This window comes from Natrix helvetica, assembly GCF_964273705.1.
Source record: "Natrix helvetica genome assembly, chromosome: Z".
Lineage (NCBI taxonomy): Eukaryota > Metazoa > Chordata > Lepidosauria > Squamata > Natricidae > Natrix > Natrix helvetica.
The window spans coordinates 22,004,415-22,021,163 of NC_138554.1; the positions used below are offsets into that span (position 1 = coordinate 22,004,415).

General features: G+C 42.6%; 1 protein-coding gene across 2 annotated transcripts in view; it reads right to left on the reverse strand.

Moving 5' to 3' along the window:
- LOC309382145 (sacsin-like) overlaps nt 1-13,733 on the reverse strand; it is a 35,963-nt gene extending 22,230 nt beyond the window's left edge. The window contains exons 1-4 of one of the 2 annotated variants that reach the window (XM_081933656.1): nt 13,614-13,733; nt 12,677-12,706; nt 9,981-10,068; nt 4,288-4,399 (exon numbers count right to left, since the gene is read on the reverse strand). In XM_081933656.1, the coding sequence (XP_081789782.1) occupies nt 4,288-4,399; nt 9,981-10,068; nt 12,677-12,699 (223 nt within the window). In that variant the 5' untranslated portion in view covers nt 12,700-12,706; nt 13,614-13,733. Of the gene's footprint in view, nt 1-4,287; nt 4,400-9,980; nt 10,117-12,676; nt 12,707-13,613 lie in introns of those variants that run through there. The other variant, XM_081933655.1, reaches the window with a different exon arrangement.
- Nucleotides 13,734-16,749: the final 3,016 nt, after the last annotated feature.

Below are 16,749 nucleotides of genomic sequence, written 5' to 3' on the forward strand. Positions count from 1 at the left end.
CTATCTATCTATCATCTATCTATCTATCTATCTATCTATCATCTATCTATCATCTATCTATCTATCTATCTATCTATCTATCTATCTATCTATCATCTATCATCTATCTATCTATCATATAGGTAGGTAGATATATCCCTTTATCTACCTACCTACCTATTCTCTCTCTCTCTCCCTACCTGTTGTATTTCTCTCCCTTTCTCTCCCTGTCTATCCCTCTATCTACCTACCTACTTTAAAAAAAATGCCTCTTCAAAACCTTGCTGTGTCTTATACTCCGGTGCATCTTATACTCTGAAAAATACGCTAAGTGTAAGGCCACACTAACAGACTCTTGGAAATCTCAAAGCACAATCTTCCTGTCTGCCGTTTTTAACTGCTTGATCCATTAAGTCAGACCCTTCCTCAGTTTCTTTCTGCAACCCTTAAGCCACTGGAGGCTCCTGTCCCTCATCTGATGGTTTCCTAGGCATCCTCTCTCCTTCTCTTCCCCAAGGTCACCCATTCATTCCATTACATCAATCTCTATACTGGAGGTGGGGAGGTGGTCTTTTTGGTGCTGAAAGAACTGGCACCAGGCCCTCTTTGCTTCTCCTTTTTTTCCTCCCCAGAAGGAAGAATGCCTCTTTTGTGGCCATTTCACTGATCCCAGGGAGCTATGGCATTGCGGGAATGGGAAACTGACCATAAGCGGCATGAGAAGTAAGCCAAAAATGATTCCATTCTGGTAGATCTCTAGTCTCACCAACTTTCTGGAATCAGAAAACTAACAGAAGATCCAGTCTTCTGTGGAACTGACACTAAATGAGGTACAAATAATCCCTGATTTACAACTATTCATTTAGTGACTGCTCAAAGTTACAACAGCCCTGAAAAAAGTAGCTTATGGCCAGTTTTCATTCTTGCGACCGTTGTAGCATTCCCCACGGTCATGGGATCAAAATTCAGACACTTGGCAATTGACTCATATTTATGACGGTTGCAGTGTCCCGGCGTCACATGATCCCCTTTTGAGACCTTGTGACAAGCAACGTTAATGGGGAAGCCAGGTTCACTTAACAACAGTTTGACTAATTGAATAACTGCAGTGGTTCACTTAACAACTGGGGCAAGAGAGGTCGTAAAAACAGGACAAACTCACCTAACAAATGTTTCACTTAGCAATAGAAATTTTGGGCTCAATTATGGTCATAGGTCAAGGACTATCTGTAACTCCCCTCCAGTGGTGGGTTGCAGGCGGTAAGCTCCAGTATGTGCCTACTGGTGCCTGCTGGGAGCACCAGGTACCGTTCCGGAGGGCCCACCCGCCCGCTCTTCTTACCGGTATTTGAGCTGTTTGGGGCTTCCGTGCATGGAGCGTACGGCGCCTGCATGATGCTCCGCCAAGCAGCTGGAGTGTCGCGGAGGCAACGTAAGCAGTAACTACTCATGCGCGTGTTGCGTACGTTCATGTGGTGGACACCTGGCCCCACTGCAGCATACCGCTTGCAACGGGATCCGGAACCCACCACTGCTCCCCTCCCTCCCCCTTTCTGCGTTTGAGGAGAAAAGCCCTATTTGACTTCACTGCGTAGGCAGAATACGGGTTGGAAATGTCATCATCACTTTACATGAGGTATTGTTTTCTGCCAGCTCCTGCACTGGGCAAAGGCTCTTTCCTTGCTGCCACGAGGCTGTGTTCTAAAAAGATTTACTGGCAAGGCTACTTAAGAAGCTGCCTTAAGAGGAGATGGTGAGGAAGGAGTTCGGCTAATGGAAAAAATAACCTAAGCCCCAAACTCCCTTGAGATGCTCCGATGCAAATCACAGAATTAATGTTTCAGCCTTTGGAAAAGGAAAAAAACACTTCTTTGTCTGCCCAAAGCAACATGGAAACATCTTGATTGTCACCAAGGCCGCAAGTGGAGGGGCACAAAGCAATAATAAATGCCTATCAGCCAGCTAAAAGAAAACAGCCATTGGTAAACAAATGTTGGTAAAATGCTATCTCAATTTTACAAGCTGAATGTATGGTTTGATCTTAAGAGCTATGATGGTGCAGTGGTTGGAATGCAGTACTGCAGGCTATTTCTGCTGACTGCTGGCTGCCTTTAGTCTGGCAGTTCAAATCAAATCTTATGTCCATGAGGAACCTGCTAGAAATAACCCCCCAAATTCAGCTTATTTTCAGCATTCTCTTGTAAGAACTCATACAGATAGTCCTTGACTTATAACCTTTCATATAGGTGCCCAATTCGGCCATTCCACTCTATGGAGATGCCATAGCAGAGTTTAATGTGTGGCTAAAGGAGTGGTGTAAAAGGGAAGGTTTTGGTTTTATTAGTCATAATGTCTGCAGCTGGTCCAATGAAAAACTGTACAAAAGAGATGGTTTGCACCCATCCAAGAAAGGGACTGAGTTACTTGGCATTAAATTCACAGATTTTCTGGATAAACATTTAAACTGAACAGCAGGGACAGAGAATTAATTGATACAGAACATTTTTGTCCCCAGCAATCTAAAATTCATAGAGTTATCAGTGCATATAACATAGATGTTTGTGCGGGTAAGATTATCACTCCTGCTGCCAAGCAAAACCAAGCATTTAATAGTGAGTGCCATACCATGTGCATGAATCATACAAGTGGCAAGAAAATAGAGGCAGTCAGGCATAACACAGGAAATTTCTCCTCAGTTTTAAGTTGTTTCTCCCCTTGATTAGTTTCTACCCATGGCTTCTTGTTCTACCCTCAGGTGCTTTGGAGAATAGCTTGACCCCCTCTTCTTTGTGGCAACCCTTGAGATATTGGAACACTGCTATCATCTCTCCCCTACTCCATCAGACTACACATACCCAGTTCCAGCAAACCATTCTTCATATTTTATTCTCGAGTCCTCTAATCATCTTTGTTGCTCTTCTCTGCACTCTCTCTAGAGTCTTCACATCTTCTCTACATCATGGTGACCAGAACTGAATGCAGTATTCCAAGTGTGGCCTTACCAAGGCATTGTAAAGTGGTATTAACACTTTACGTGATCTTGATTCTATCCCTCTGTTGATGCAGCCTAGAACTGTGTTGGCTTTTTTGGCAGCTGCTGCACACTGAAGGCTCGTATTTAAATGGTTGTCCACTAGGACTCCAAGATCCCTTTCACAGTTACTACTATTGAGCAAGGTATCACCTATATTGTACCTGTGCATTTCGTTTTCCTTGCCTAAATGTAGAAGCTTACTTTTTTCACCACTGAATTTCATTTTCTTACATGTAACTATTCAAAATTAGAACAGCATTGAAAAAAGAGACTCATAACCATTTTTCACCTATAATCGTTGCAGCATCCCCCATGGTCTCATGGTCAAAATTCAGACGCTTGGCAAGTGGTTCATATGTATGACGGTCACAGTGTCACGGAGTCATATTATCTACTTTTGTGATTTTCTGACAAGCAAAGTCATTGGGGAAGTCAGATTCACTTCAAAACCATCTTATTAACTTAACAACGGCAGTGATTTGCTTAACATATGTGACAAGAAAGGGGGTAAAATGGGGCAAAACTATTTAATGTCTCGCTTAGCAACAAAATTTTCAGGCTCAGTTGTGGTCATACATCGAGGCCTATCTCTAAAATATAAGGCTTTTAAAACTTAATTGATTAGCATCAAATTAAATGGGGCAACGGGCCCTGCTGTCTAATGTACATCTGAAAGAAATGGAAAACCATTCCTTAAATCCCTTAATAACAGTTCATTTAGTGACTGTTCAAAGTCAGATCACTGAAAAAAGTGACTGATTACCATTTTTCACAACTCTGACCATTGCAGCATCCTTGTGACCCAAGATTTGGCCACTTGGCAACTGACTCATATTTATGACAGTCTCCAGATAATCATAAAATCCCCTTTTGTGACCTTCTGTCAAGCGAAGTCAGTGGGGACGCCAGATTCGCTGAACTGGATTATTAACGTAAAAACTGCAATGATTCACTCAACAACCGTGGCAAGAAATGTTCTAAAATGGGACAAAACTCACTTAACAAATGTCTCAGTGACATAAACTTTGGGCTCAATTAAGGTCGTAGGTTGAGGACTACCTGTACAATCTCCTTGTTCTGTAATATATCCTCCTTCTATCAGTTAAATATGGATCACAGGTCTTTGTGGAAGGGAGTTTGCATCCCAAACCACATAATATAGATCTCCAGCATCAGGACACACACAGCCCGCCCACCACCCCAATTGACAGCTGGAATTATTTCAGGGTTAAGGTGAACAGCTTTTAGTCCTCTCCATATGGTCTGCTCAATACCTTGGGTGCTTGCCAGTCCATCAGAGAAAAGGCTTTGTGTTCCAAAACTCCGTTCATCGTAGAGTAAAATCACCTCTTCAGCATTGGCATCGTCTGCATTCTGGATCAGCTCCTTTGAGAAGAAGCAGAGAAGCAGAGAACAGATTCAGGTAGAAACCAAAGCCGGTAAATATTAAGTTGTGCCTTTACGAATACGCCATCCTATAAAACTCATCTGAGATGAAATGCTACTTATCCCTGCCTGACTCTCTCCCAAAGGGCATTTCCAAGGTTTTAGCCTTCATCTCTCCATCTTCTCCGATTATAATCTATAAGGATTCCCCACTGTGATAAACACAAGATACTAAACGTGCAGGTGAAATGTAAGTGTATTTATTTGTGTACAGATAGTCTTTATTTAGTAAATATAATTGGGACCAGCAGCTTTGCGGTTAAGAGAAGTCATCACTAGGTCATGTGACTATACTATTGTGAGAAGAGGAAAACTGGGGTTTGATTATATAGGTTTTAGAAGGATAGTAGGCCCTAAAAAACTACATGAACCAAAGTTTTAAATTAAAAGATTTCAAAGAGTATCAGAACTATTTGTAATCTTGATGAGCTGTTGCTTTGAAATGTGATTTTGCCAAGTATGTAGTTTTGAGATATACCTGGAATCAGAACGTTGAAACCGTGAGAAATAGGGAACTGAAAGTCACCGATGGATAGAGGTTTGAAATGTACATGGGTGTATGTGGGGACTGTCTGTCAGTAAGACAGAACAAGGAAGTAAGTTGTGAAAAGTGTGCAGAAAAGTATAAAAAGAATGTCTTGGGATGAGTTGAGGGCCACTGGCCGTAGCTAATCCTTGCTGGACTCAGTTATGTCAGTGGACCTCATTGCAATAGGTTATTGATGTAAGTACTGCTATGATCGGCTGTGGAATTTAGCCAGTTCGCGCCGGTTCGGAGGAACCGGATGTTGCAAGGACAGGATGGCCCCGCCTACCCATCCCCTCCTAGGAGTCTCCATGCAGCCCATTCATCATGCAAGGTAAGTGCAGGGCCCGCATGGAGGCTCTGAGGGGGCAAAAAACGGGCCTCCAGAACCCAGGAGAGGCCATTTTCACCCTCCTGGACACTCAAGGAAAGCTTCCGGAGCTTGGGGAGGGCAAAAAATGGGCCTACTGTAAGTACCGGAAGTCCGAAAATGGGCATGTTTCCAGCCTCCAGAGCACAGGAGATGCCATTTTCACCCTCCTGGAAGCTCAAGAAAAGCTTCCGGAGCCTGTGGTGGGTGCAGGAGGCTGAGTAGGCTACGCCCACACAGCAACCGGGCAGAGAATCTGGTTGCTAACATTTATAAGTACCACCCCAGGCTATGTTTCAAATTGCTCATGAAATAAACCTCTAATCATAAAGTAAGATTCATTGCTTGTGGTTTGTCTGTGTCCTCATTATTGGGATATTTTTATGACACTATACTTTCCCTTTCCTCACTCCCTGGTCTTTGGAATGCTCACCTGATGCTGGGATGAGTAGCAACCAGAGAATTAATATTTGTATTTACATTCATGGGATAGGAAGGGATTAGAAGAGAGTAAACAAGTACACAATAGTGAATATGCACTCAAAGCAATATGATGGCACTCAGGCAGTGGTGGGATTTAAATTTTTTTTACTACCAGTTCTGTGGCGTGGCTTGGTGGGCGTGGCAGGGGAATGATACTGTAAAATCTCCATTCCTTCCCCACTCCAGGGGGAGTTTACTGCAAAATCCCCATTTCCTCCTAATTAGAGGGGACGAGGGAGGCAGAGAATAGATGTGGCTATGGCTAATCAGAGGTGGTATTTACCAGTTCTCCGAACTACTCAAAATTTCCATTACCAATTCTCCAGAACTGATCAGAACCTGTGTACTCAGGGCTACACAAATAGCTCCATATACTCTTCATGTGTCTGCTTATTCTCTTGTAATCCCTTCCTCTCCAATCCCCAAGGAGGAGAAAGAAAACCAGGTAAGGCACAGCATAATGCATCCTTCTATAAAGGCAATCATGTAAATGAAACTGCTGCAAGATTGTAAAAGTTGTCACTGGTTGTAAAGTTATTTTCCACTTCTAAGGAATGAGGAAGTCAGTAGGCGGGATCTACCTGTTCATTATTATATGACTAAATGAAGAGGGTAGAACAAGAAGCAATGGGTGGAAACTAATCAAGGAGAGAAGCAACTTAGAACTGAGGAGAAATTTCCTGACAGTTAGAACAATTAATCAGTGGAACAGCTTGCCTCCAGAAGTTGTGAATGCCCCAACACTGGAAGTCTTTAAGAAGATGTTGGATAGCTATTTGCTGAAACGGTATAGGGTTTCCTGCCTAGGCAGGGGGTTGGACTAGAAGACCTCCAAGGTCCCTTCCAACTCTACTATTGTATTGTATTGTATAGGTATACGAAAATATACCTAACCTCAATGGTTTCCATCCCCAAAACATCATGACTTCCATAACCTGTTGGCCTACATGCGGGTGGGAACTGCAGCCGCATGTAGGCCAAGGTTTCCCAGCCTTAGCAGGGAAAACATAACAGTTTTAAAATCCAAAAATTCCCATTGTAAACTGAATGTATAATTATGCCCCTCCTTCATGTGTACTTTAATTCTAGTCATTTCTTCAATACTTTCCAATTTTATAAAGTAAGTTGAAATAATACATAGATTAACAATGATAATTATATTTACTTAGCAGTGTCTCAAATTACCCAGAGAGGCTTACCATAGCTTGAATTTTTCAGCAATATTGTTAAATAAATTATACATATAAACAAAAATTTTCCTTACTTTTCTTTCATGTGGAAAACAAAATTGTTCTGTGGGAAGTTAAAACCCAGCCCTCTCCCAGAAAAATGAAATATCCTAGGAAATATTGAAAAGGCAGAATATTTCTTTGGATGTGAAAAGGAAGAAACATGTTTTATAAAGAGAGAATAGCTCCCTGTAGCTTCCTGCCTCCACCCACTTTGTCAATGGGCCATTAAGAAGGCCAAGCTAGTCCACTTTACATAATAAAGAGTTCTCCCTTCAGCTCCAGGGGGATGGGCTTAAGGCATGATAATATTGGCCCTTTACCCAACTTCCCACATGGCATCTGAGAACTCAACCAAACCTGGATTCAAAACGCAGCGTAGAGTTGCCCCTGCATGGCCCCATGGGAGTCTGACAACCAATCAGAATACAAGATCAAGATCAAAGGCCAGAGAGGGCATAAAACCAGGGACTCAGCATCTCAGCTGCCCCTTTTTTCCCTTCTCTTCTTCTCCACCAACATTGAAGCATGTGATCACCTTTTCTGTTCATGACTCAAGCCATGTGGTCCTGTCCACCATTAAAACCATCTTTCCAAGCAGCCTCCATGTCTCCAGTGACATTTTCCCCACTTCGAGCCGAACCCAGAAGGACATTTCTTCCAACAATTCTTTATTGACAAATAAATTGTGCAATATTCTAAAATTAGGAATCATGTTCCTTGCATCAAAATGGAATATTGCATTAGAAAAATAATGTAATTGCTAATACAGGGAATTTTTTCTGTTTGATATAAAATAGATTGAAATTACTTGAAGATATAAGATAAAAATATGCTGTCAAAATATTGCTAAGTAGTAATTATCTAATGCAGTGATTCCCAAAGTGTGTGCCGCGGCTCCCTGGGGGAGCCGCGCTATCATCATAAGGGCGCCGCGAAGCCGGGCACCCGCTTCCCTCCCTCCTCTCGGGCTTTGGAGGGAAGCTTCTGCAAAAGCCCGGGCATGACAAGTCTCCCAGGCTGAAATTTGCCGAGCTGTACGCGCGCGCCTGTTTTCCACGGTGTGGAGCAGCGGCGAGATTCTGGGCGGCGAGCGATGATTCCGGGGGGCATCAGTGGGGGGGCAGGGTCCCCCTCGCGTTCCTCATCTTCCCGGATGGCCCCTGGAATCATCGCTCGCCGCGCAGAATCTCGCCGCTGCTCCACGCCGTGGAAAACAGGCGCGTACGCACAGCTCGGCAAATTAAAGCCTGGGAGACTTGTTGCCACTCGCCTTGGCAGAAGCTTCCCTCCGAAGCGTTCCGAGGGAGGGCTGTAAACTTCCCTCCGAAGTCTTGGGAAGTTCTGAGGAGCCCCCCAAGGCAAAACGCCGCTGCCAGGTAGCTAAACGTACGTCTCTGATTCGTCTCTGTCAGTCTCTCTCTGATTCCCTCTCTCACTCCCTCTCTCTGTTCCTCTCTCTGTCTGTCTGTCTCACTCACACACACACACACACACTGTGGTGACCACAGTGTGTGTGTGTGTGAGTGAGACAGACAGACAGAGAGAGGAACAGAGAGAGGGAGTGAGGGAGGGAATCAGAGAGACTGACAGACACACACACACACACACACAGAGGGGGAGGGAGGGAGAGAAAGATAGACAGACAGAGAGAGAGACACACACAGAGTGAGTGATTAAGTGAATGAGTGAGAGACAGACACACCCACATACACAGAGTGACAGAGAGAGAGGAAGGGAGGGGAGAGAGACAGAGGGAGACACACACACACACACACAGAGAGAGAGAGAGAGACAGAGAGGGGGAGGGAGGGAGAGAAAGATAGACAGAGAGACACACAGAGAGTGAGTGATTAAGTGAATGAGTGAGAGACAGACACACCCACACACACAGAGTGACAGAGATGGGGGAAGGAGGAGAGAGAGACAGAGATACAGAGAGAGAGAGAGAGACAGATAGACACCCAGAGAAAATGACAGAGGGAGACAGAGAGGGAGGGAGGGAGAGAGAGACAAAGAGCCAGAGAGAGAGAGAGAAAGAAAAAGAAAAAAAGAAAGAAAGTGGGAGAGAGAGATGAAAGAAAGAAAGAAAAACAACATATGACCACAATTGAGCCCAAAATTTTGGTTGCTAAGCAAGAGCGGCTCTCCAAATAAATTTCAATCGTGGTTTTGGCGAGATTTGGCTCAGTTGAAAAAAAAAGGTTGCCCACCACTGGGCTAGTGTGGTGGTTAAGTCACTTTTCAAAAGCTATTTTTCTGATCCAAGATTTGAGAAGTTGTGCAGCGAACAACAAGCCCATCCATCCCATTAATAATTTTAAATCATTAAACGATGTTCAATAAATTGTGAATTTAAAGCTCGTGTTTAATTTATTTTTCAATTAACCTAACCTTAACGAACTAAAAAGTAGATTTCCAAATCCTTAAAAAGTCAAAAATTTAAAAAAATCGGATGTACCTATTAAGGGAGCCGCGGAAAAAATCCGAAGTGTTATGGGAGCCGCAAACCGAAAAAGATTGGGAACCTCTGATCTAATGTATTAATAAGTGAAAGTTATGAGAATTGGGGGGAGTGCCATTTCCTGCATAATGTAGCTGTCAAAATTTGTAACTTCACCCATTATCCCCTTTCCTGGAATTTTTTGTAAAAATAATAAAAAAAATTGTTTAAAAAAAATGGAATATTGCACTTATCTTTATATGCATATAGGTGCATTTAACCATCTAATTAACCAAAACAAACCGAAAATAGTTCGCAGATACATTGAGTTACATTTACGAGATGATAAGTTATATAAATGTGATGGAATGAATGAATCAATGAATGGAGAAACAAAACAGCTGGAGTCTACTTCTCTGTCAATATTTCCAAAGACAAAAATATCCAGTGCTTAATTCTCACAAACCCACCTTTAATATCTGCCCTCCATCTGGGTATTTGCGAAGGATACCCTGCAAATACTTGAGGATAGGTGGTGGTTTCTGCCGAAAGCCCTTCCTGAAAGAGACACAAACTTCAGATACAGCCTTTGGAAGGTCCATGGCGTATGAGCCAGAGGTGAAAGTCAACTTTTTTTATTACCAGTTCTGTGGGCGTGGCTTGGTGGGCATGGCAGTGGAAGGATACTGCAAAATTCCCATTCCCTCCCCACTCCAGCAGAAGTATTCTGCAAACTCCCCACTCCAGGGGAAGGATACTGCAAAATCTCCATTCTCTCCTCACTCTGGGGACAGTCTGTGGTGGTATTTGCCAATTCTCCAAACTACTCAGAATTTCTGCTACAGGTTCTCCAGAACCTGCTGAATTTCACCCCTGGTATGAGCCAACTTCTATCAATGCCTATTCAAATACAATGTGTAGCTACTCCATCTATCTCAAGTCAGCATAGGAGTTTTTGGCCCTGCAGCAGTTATTACGGAACAACATAAATTCTAAAAATCTTTTATTGCTGTTGATTCTGTCTGGAAATGCTGGGACCTGCAGTTTAGTAACATCTTGAGGATGTCAGGTTTTCAATCATTTTTTAAAATAAAGTATTGGGGGAGGAGGAGGAAGGGGAGGGGTCCTGCCTTAAAAAAAAGCAGAAGTATGGGAAGACAGAACGACACAGGTAGTTCTTCACATACAGCCATTCATTTAGTAGCAATCTTCCAAAGTTACAACAGTAGTGTAAAAAGGGACTTATGACCCATCCTTGCACTCACAAATGTTGCAGGATTCCCAGGGTCACAAAATAAAATTTCAGGTGCTTGCAACAAACATGTTTTTACAAAGGTTGCAGCATCTCAGTGTCACGGGATTGCTGTTTGCTGTTTACCAACCAGCTTCCAACAAAGTCAATGGGGGAAGGCAGATTTGCTTAATGACGGCATGGTCGATTAAGAGCTGTGGCAAAAAAAGGGGGTATGATTCATTTAACAACTGCCTTCCTCAGTAATAAAAAATTCTGGTCCCAATTGTAGTCGTTAAGTTGAAAACTACCTGTGCAAATACAATGCCCCATAAAATTATATGAGCAAGCGAAGATAATTCATGATTAAAACCAGACAAGGAATAACCATAGATTTAAATTTTGAATTATTGGCTCCATCAATAAACAATTTGCTTCATTGCATGGCAGGCAGGGTTTACCACGAATATTTAATAGTCAGCTCTGTTTTATTTGGTTGCATTCATGCAACACATTAAGCCATTCACAAATCATATTCTGGCTACATTTAACTCATCACCATTCCTTCCAGGCTATCCTCACAAGGTGATTCTAAGGTTAGAACAGTGAGATGGCCCATCTCTAAATTGGATAAATTGATAAAATAGAACTATGATCAGTGGGAGAACTCAGTCTGATCCCCCCACAAGCCTTTGGCGTGACTTCCAGTGGCCCTCTTAAAATATTGCCAAATTATGATATTTAATTGGATGGAAGGAGATAAAATTAGCTCTTATAGCTGGACAAATTCTGGGGAGGAAAGTACTTTGAATACTTCTGGTTCTCTTCTTTAAAACAATCAGAACAAAAAAGTTTTTCACTTTAAATATCAACTCAAGTGGGTTCCTTAAAGCAACAGATCCCATTTTTTAGGCTCACAGATGTAGGCTGCTTTAAGGAATAGCAACAAAGGTGCTGTATCTCTCTGAGATCCAAAATTGTTTTACCACATTTTATTTATTTGTAACCCACCTTTATTATTTTTGCAAATATTTTGAGGTGTCAAAAATATCCAACACGTCTCCCTTCTCCTACTTTCCTCACAACAACAACCCAGTGAGGTGGGTTGAGCTTAGGGAGAAACTGACCCAAAGTCATGGCAAAGGCAGGACTTGAACTCAAAGTCTCCTGCTTGCCTAGTGTCTTAACCACTAGATCTGAAATAGCTCTCTTAAATTCACTAGGAAGAATGGTATTAACTCTGTTCAAAGCCTCATCTAAAATTGCTGTTAGTGAAAAGTAGGCTAGGAACATTAATAAAATATATATCAGCAGCAGTTCTCTTAGCAAGGTTTTTCAGAAGTGATCTGCCCTTGCCTTTTCCTTGCTATGTCAGAGAGGGAGAAACTGGCCCAAAGTCTCCCAACTGGCTTTTGTGCGTAAGGCAAGACTAGAATTCAGTGTAACCCAGTTTCTAGCCTGGTACCTTAACTACTATACCAAAGAGGTTCATCCACACATAACGCCTAATTTTTTTCTGGGCTGAGCTAAGAGACACCTTGCCCCAAATTTACCTAATGAACTGAGGGAAGATTAGAACCCAGCTCTCTCTTCTTGCTCCTAGTCCAACTATTTCATTATCCCAGGTTAGTTCTTGTGCTGAGGGTAGGCTGGGACCTGAATCTCCCTCCCCCTAGCCTTCCTAATGAGGTCCAAGTGCATCACACAAAATCTTCTATATGGGAATATAATGTCACATTCATGTTTCTCTTGAAAAATGATACACAACTCTATACACAAACACAACCTGTGCATACATGTAAGCATATGCTCTACTGTAGTTCAATGTTTCAACCATTACATCCGGTCCCATGTATGTGGGATTTCCATTTTCACAATTCACACACACACACACACACACACACACAGAAACACACCATACATATACTTCCTTACTTTTTTCTCTCCTTTTGAGACATCTTCAACCTGCAGGAACAAAAGAGGAAAATATACAAAATGAAATACCTAACATATGTATAACATAATCACACCAATTAATTTGAACAGTGCAAATTAATTATAGACTGAATCCACAGAACTGATCTTTCGCCACCTGGCTAATCTGGAACAAGTCAATTTTTAGGAAAGCTGGAAACGATTTGAGAGGAGAAATCCATTTCCACATTGAATATATCTCCTATTTCTATCTCAAATCAAAGCTGGACTTTCAAAACATTTAATGATGTTTTGATCAATAACATCATGACATTTATTGATTAAAAACAAACTTAGATACCCCACCTTGAATCAAGTCATTCGTGATTAGGCACAGATTCAGCAGGCGAGAATCTGTCTGATTCATTACAGTAGATCCTGTCCAAGACAATCCCTGCCTCACACAAATTGCATTTTTTCAAATCCGGCAAATGGGATCCCTACGCTGCCAAAACTTCGAACGGAGGCATAAAAATTACTTCCATACAGATCCTTTTAGCCTCGCTGTAGCAAGGCTATTTAATGTGGAGTATTTTTTTTCTAATTTCCTTTTTTTTTTAGTTATTACCTTGTAAAAATTAAAAGGACCTATAAAGATCTGTGCCAAGTTTCCGCCCGAAGCGATGCTTAAAACTATCGCGCGATCCAGAGATGGAACTAATATGCACGGGAGATGCACTGGCTCAGATCCTGTCCCGCTCTCTTGAACCGTTCTAGTCCCTTTTCTCTTTACTTCTCCCCCAAAACCTGTGAGTTTGTTGATCAGAAAGGTCGGCGGTCGGAAATCCCTAGTACAGGTCTCCTGCATGAGCAGGGAGTTGGACTAGATGACCGCCAAGATCCCTTCCAACTCTGTTGGTGTTTACTGTTTAGGCACGCTGCTGCTCCCCATCATTACCTGCACGCCACTCCCGGTCCTCAAGCGATTAATTCAGCGATGCTCCGTCACTTCTGAAGACGAAAAGGTCTAAGCGGCTCCCCGACGCTTCTCCGCTCAGTCAGCAGAGTGCGGGCAGCGGAAACGTCTGCGCGCAATTAAATAACTTTCAGCCTTTCCTACTGGAGAAATGGAAACCGAAAGTTCTTCTGGCGGCGGCGGAGAATGGAAACAGAAATACGAGTGAGACGGCCGCCCAGAGCTGTAAAATCAGGGGTCGAAGTCTTTTGTTTTATTGAGGAGGAAAGTGAGGGAGACTGAAATGCTGCTTTAGCATTCAGCATACCTACAGTTGCTTTACTCAAAATGTAAGCTTCAGAGACGTTTAGTGGGAGTTATTCCTAAGTAAGTAAGTTCCGGTATATGTAAAGCATTGCAAGCCTCAAAGTGCGATCCTATTCAGAACCGGGATTTCTGCTGGGAAAACACCACCCATACAGAAGCGTCATAAAATAACAAGTGTTCAGGTTTATTTATTTATTTATTATTATTTTATTGAACTTATTAGTCGCCCCCTCTCCCCACAGGGACTCGGGGCGACGTACAGAGCAATAATCAAGATAGCACCATAAAATCGTGCAGAGGAGGTAAAAATAAGTCCATAAATAAGCATACTTACAAAGTTTAAAACCCCAAAAATATTAAAAACAAAATTTCCCATTGTAAAATGACCTGGGGTGGCAAGATAGTAACGTTATGCCAGGCCGGCTTGACAAAACAGGTAGGTCTCCAGCTTCATACGGAAGGAGCGAAGATCGGTTGTTGTCCGGATGTCTGGGGGGAGGTCATTCCAAAGGGTAGGGCCCACCACAGAGAAGGCCCTACTCCTGGGCACCGTCCCCAGGCACTCTCTAGAGGACGGCACCCGGAGTAGCCCCTCCCTGTGTGAGCGAGTGGGTCGCAGGGATGTATGGGGCAGGACGCGATCCCGCAGGTAACTAGGCCCTGTGCCATGGAGCGCTTTGAAGATGGTAACCAGTACCTTGAAGCGCACCCGGTAGGCCACAGGAAGCCAGTGCAGCTCGCGCAGGATAGGTGTTATATGGGAGAATCTCGATCTCCCCATAATAACCCGCGCGGCTGCATTCTGGACCAACTGCAGTCTCCGGGCGCACCTCAAGGGGAGCCCCATGTAGAGAGCGTTACAGTAGTCCAGGCGGGACGTCACCAGCGCGTGAGTGACTGTGCGCAAGGCCTCCCGGTCCAAAAGCCAGATTTGTCTATCGCTGGAACACCTTGATCCATGGACATTGGGTTGGGAATGGCCCTGGGAGATAATACACATTGCATTCACCCTGCTTGCTAAAGTAAAGCTTTTAGAAAACATGAATCACATTGCTGGCTCAAGGCTGACTCATCCTTTCAAGTTTGGTTTTTTTTAAAAAGGTGGATATGGGAATATGCTGACAATATGCAAACTGCTTAGAGGGCTTGTAAAACACTATGAAGTGGTATATAAGTCTAAGTGCTATTGCTAGGATTCATAAGGCTGATTGGATTGCAGGAATGGGACATTGAAGGGTTCCAGAACTACGGTCCTAGCAGCTCCAGCAGCATGGCCAATGGAGGGGATTCTTGGAATTGTATCAGAACTTCCTCTCTTCTAGAAGGGAGTGAGGGCAGGGTTAGACAGAACTCTTCACTTCTTGTCCTAAGTTAAAGTAATGTCTTCCCACACACTTTGGAACTACAGGATAGAATAGTCCTTGGGAGAAGGGCAGCATATAAATCCAATAAATCCAATCCAATCCAATCCAATAGTCCTCGAACTACAACTATCCATTTAGCAATCGTTCAAAGTTAAAAAGAGCACTGAAAAAAGTGACTTAAAACCAGTCCTCGCACTTACAACCATCGCAGCTTTCCCACTGTCACATGATCAAAATGTGGGTGCTAGACAGCCAGCATGTATTTATGATGGTTGTAGCATCCTGGGGGGTCTTGCGATCATCAATATGTGACCTTCCCAGTCTGCTTCTAACAAGTGAAATCAAAGGGGAAGCAGCATTCACTTCATGATTGTACAATTCATTTAACAACTGCAGTGATTCATTTAACAACCATGGCGAAAAATATTGTAAAACTGGGCACGATTCTATCTCCTCACTTAGCAACAGAAATTCTGGTCTCAATTGTGATTGTAAGTTGAGGACCTTGTATTGAAATTTGATATTCGAACATTTAGAACAGGGTTTTCTAAACAGTGAGGTCTACCTCTTTTTTAAGAGATGCAGAGAGTCCAGGGGAGGTATGAAGAAACTTTCAATTACATCAATCCATCTTTTCCAAAGTTTCATAGTATTGTTTTCTTTAGAGTATCTGCAGCTCAGAGTGGAACTGTGAGGTCCTTGGAGTTGTCTGAGGATGGTTGTTTTGTTGCAGATATTTCAATATCTAACCAAGTAACACCTTCATCTACAAAAAAGTAACCAAGCTCACAGAGCGCCAAGAACTCCATGTTTTTATTGTGACGTCCATTTTGCTGTGTAGATTTGTAGGGAAGGTATATACATTACGATTACAGTAAAGGGAGATGTGATGGCAAAAAGTTTAGAAATCCCCGATCTAGAACTTGCTGAAAGTTGCTTTAAAACTCCCACAAGCAAATTATGTTTGCTTGTTTATTTAACCATATCTATTGTCACTAAATTTTACTAAGTCCAACTAATTTTAGATTAAACACTTTCATCTATCAGCCTGTATCTTTTCAATAGCGAAACAGTCTCATGTCTTCTGCCATTTGTGACATCAGTTCTCTAATCCCCTCCTTAATCAAGTTTGTATGGACTCTTCTTTGCAACTCATTGTTTATTGATTCTCTCATGTAATTTCGATGCCCTTCTTCTTTTTCCTTAATCAGATTGTCTTTAATTGTCAGTGTTGTTATCAATGGTATTACTAATAAAATTTCTCCCTTTAAGTCCATAAGTTCTTTTATTTCTTCTTCTTCTGTGTCTTGCCATCTAGGGTAGGGTTCCCATCTATCTAGTTCCCCTTTCCATATTCCCCTTTTTCCATTTCCAGACAGAAACCATTCACCATAGATGTCAGCAGATTTGATTTCTTTGTAGTCATTTTTCTCTTTATTGCTTGAGAC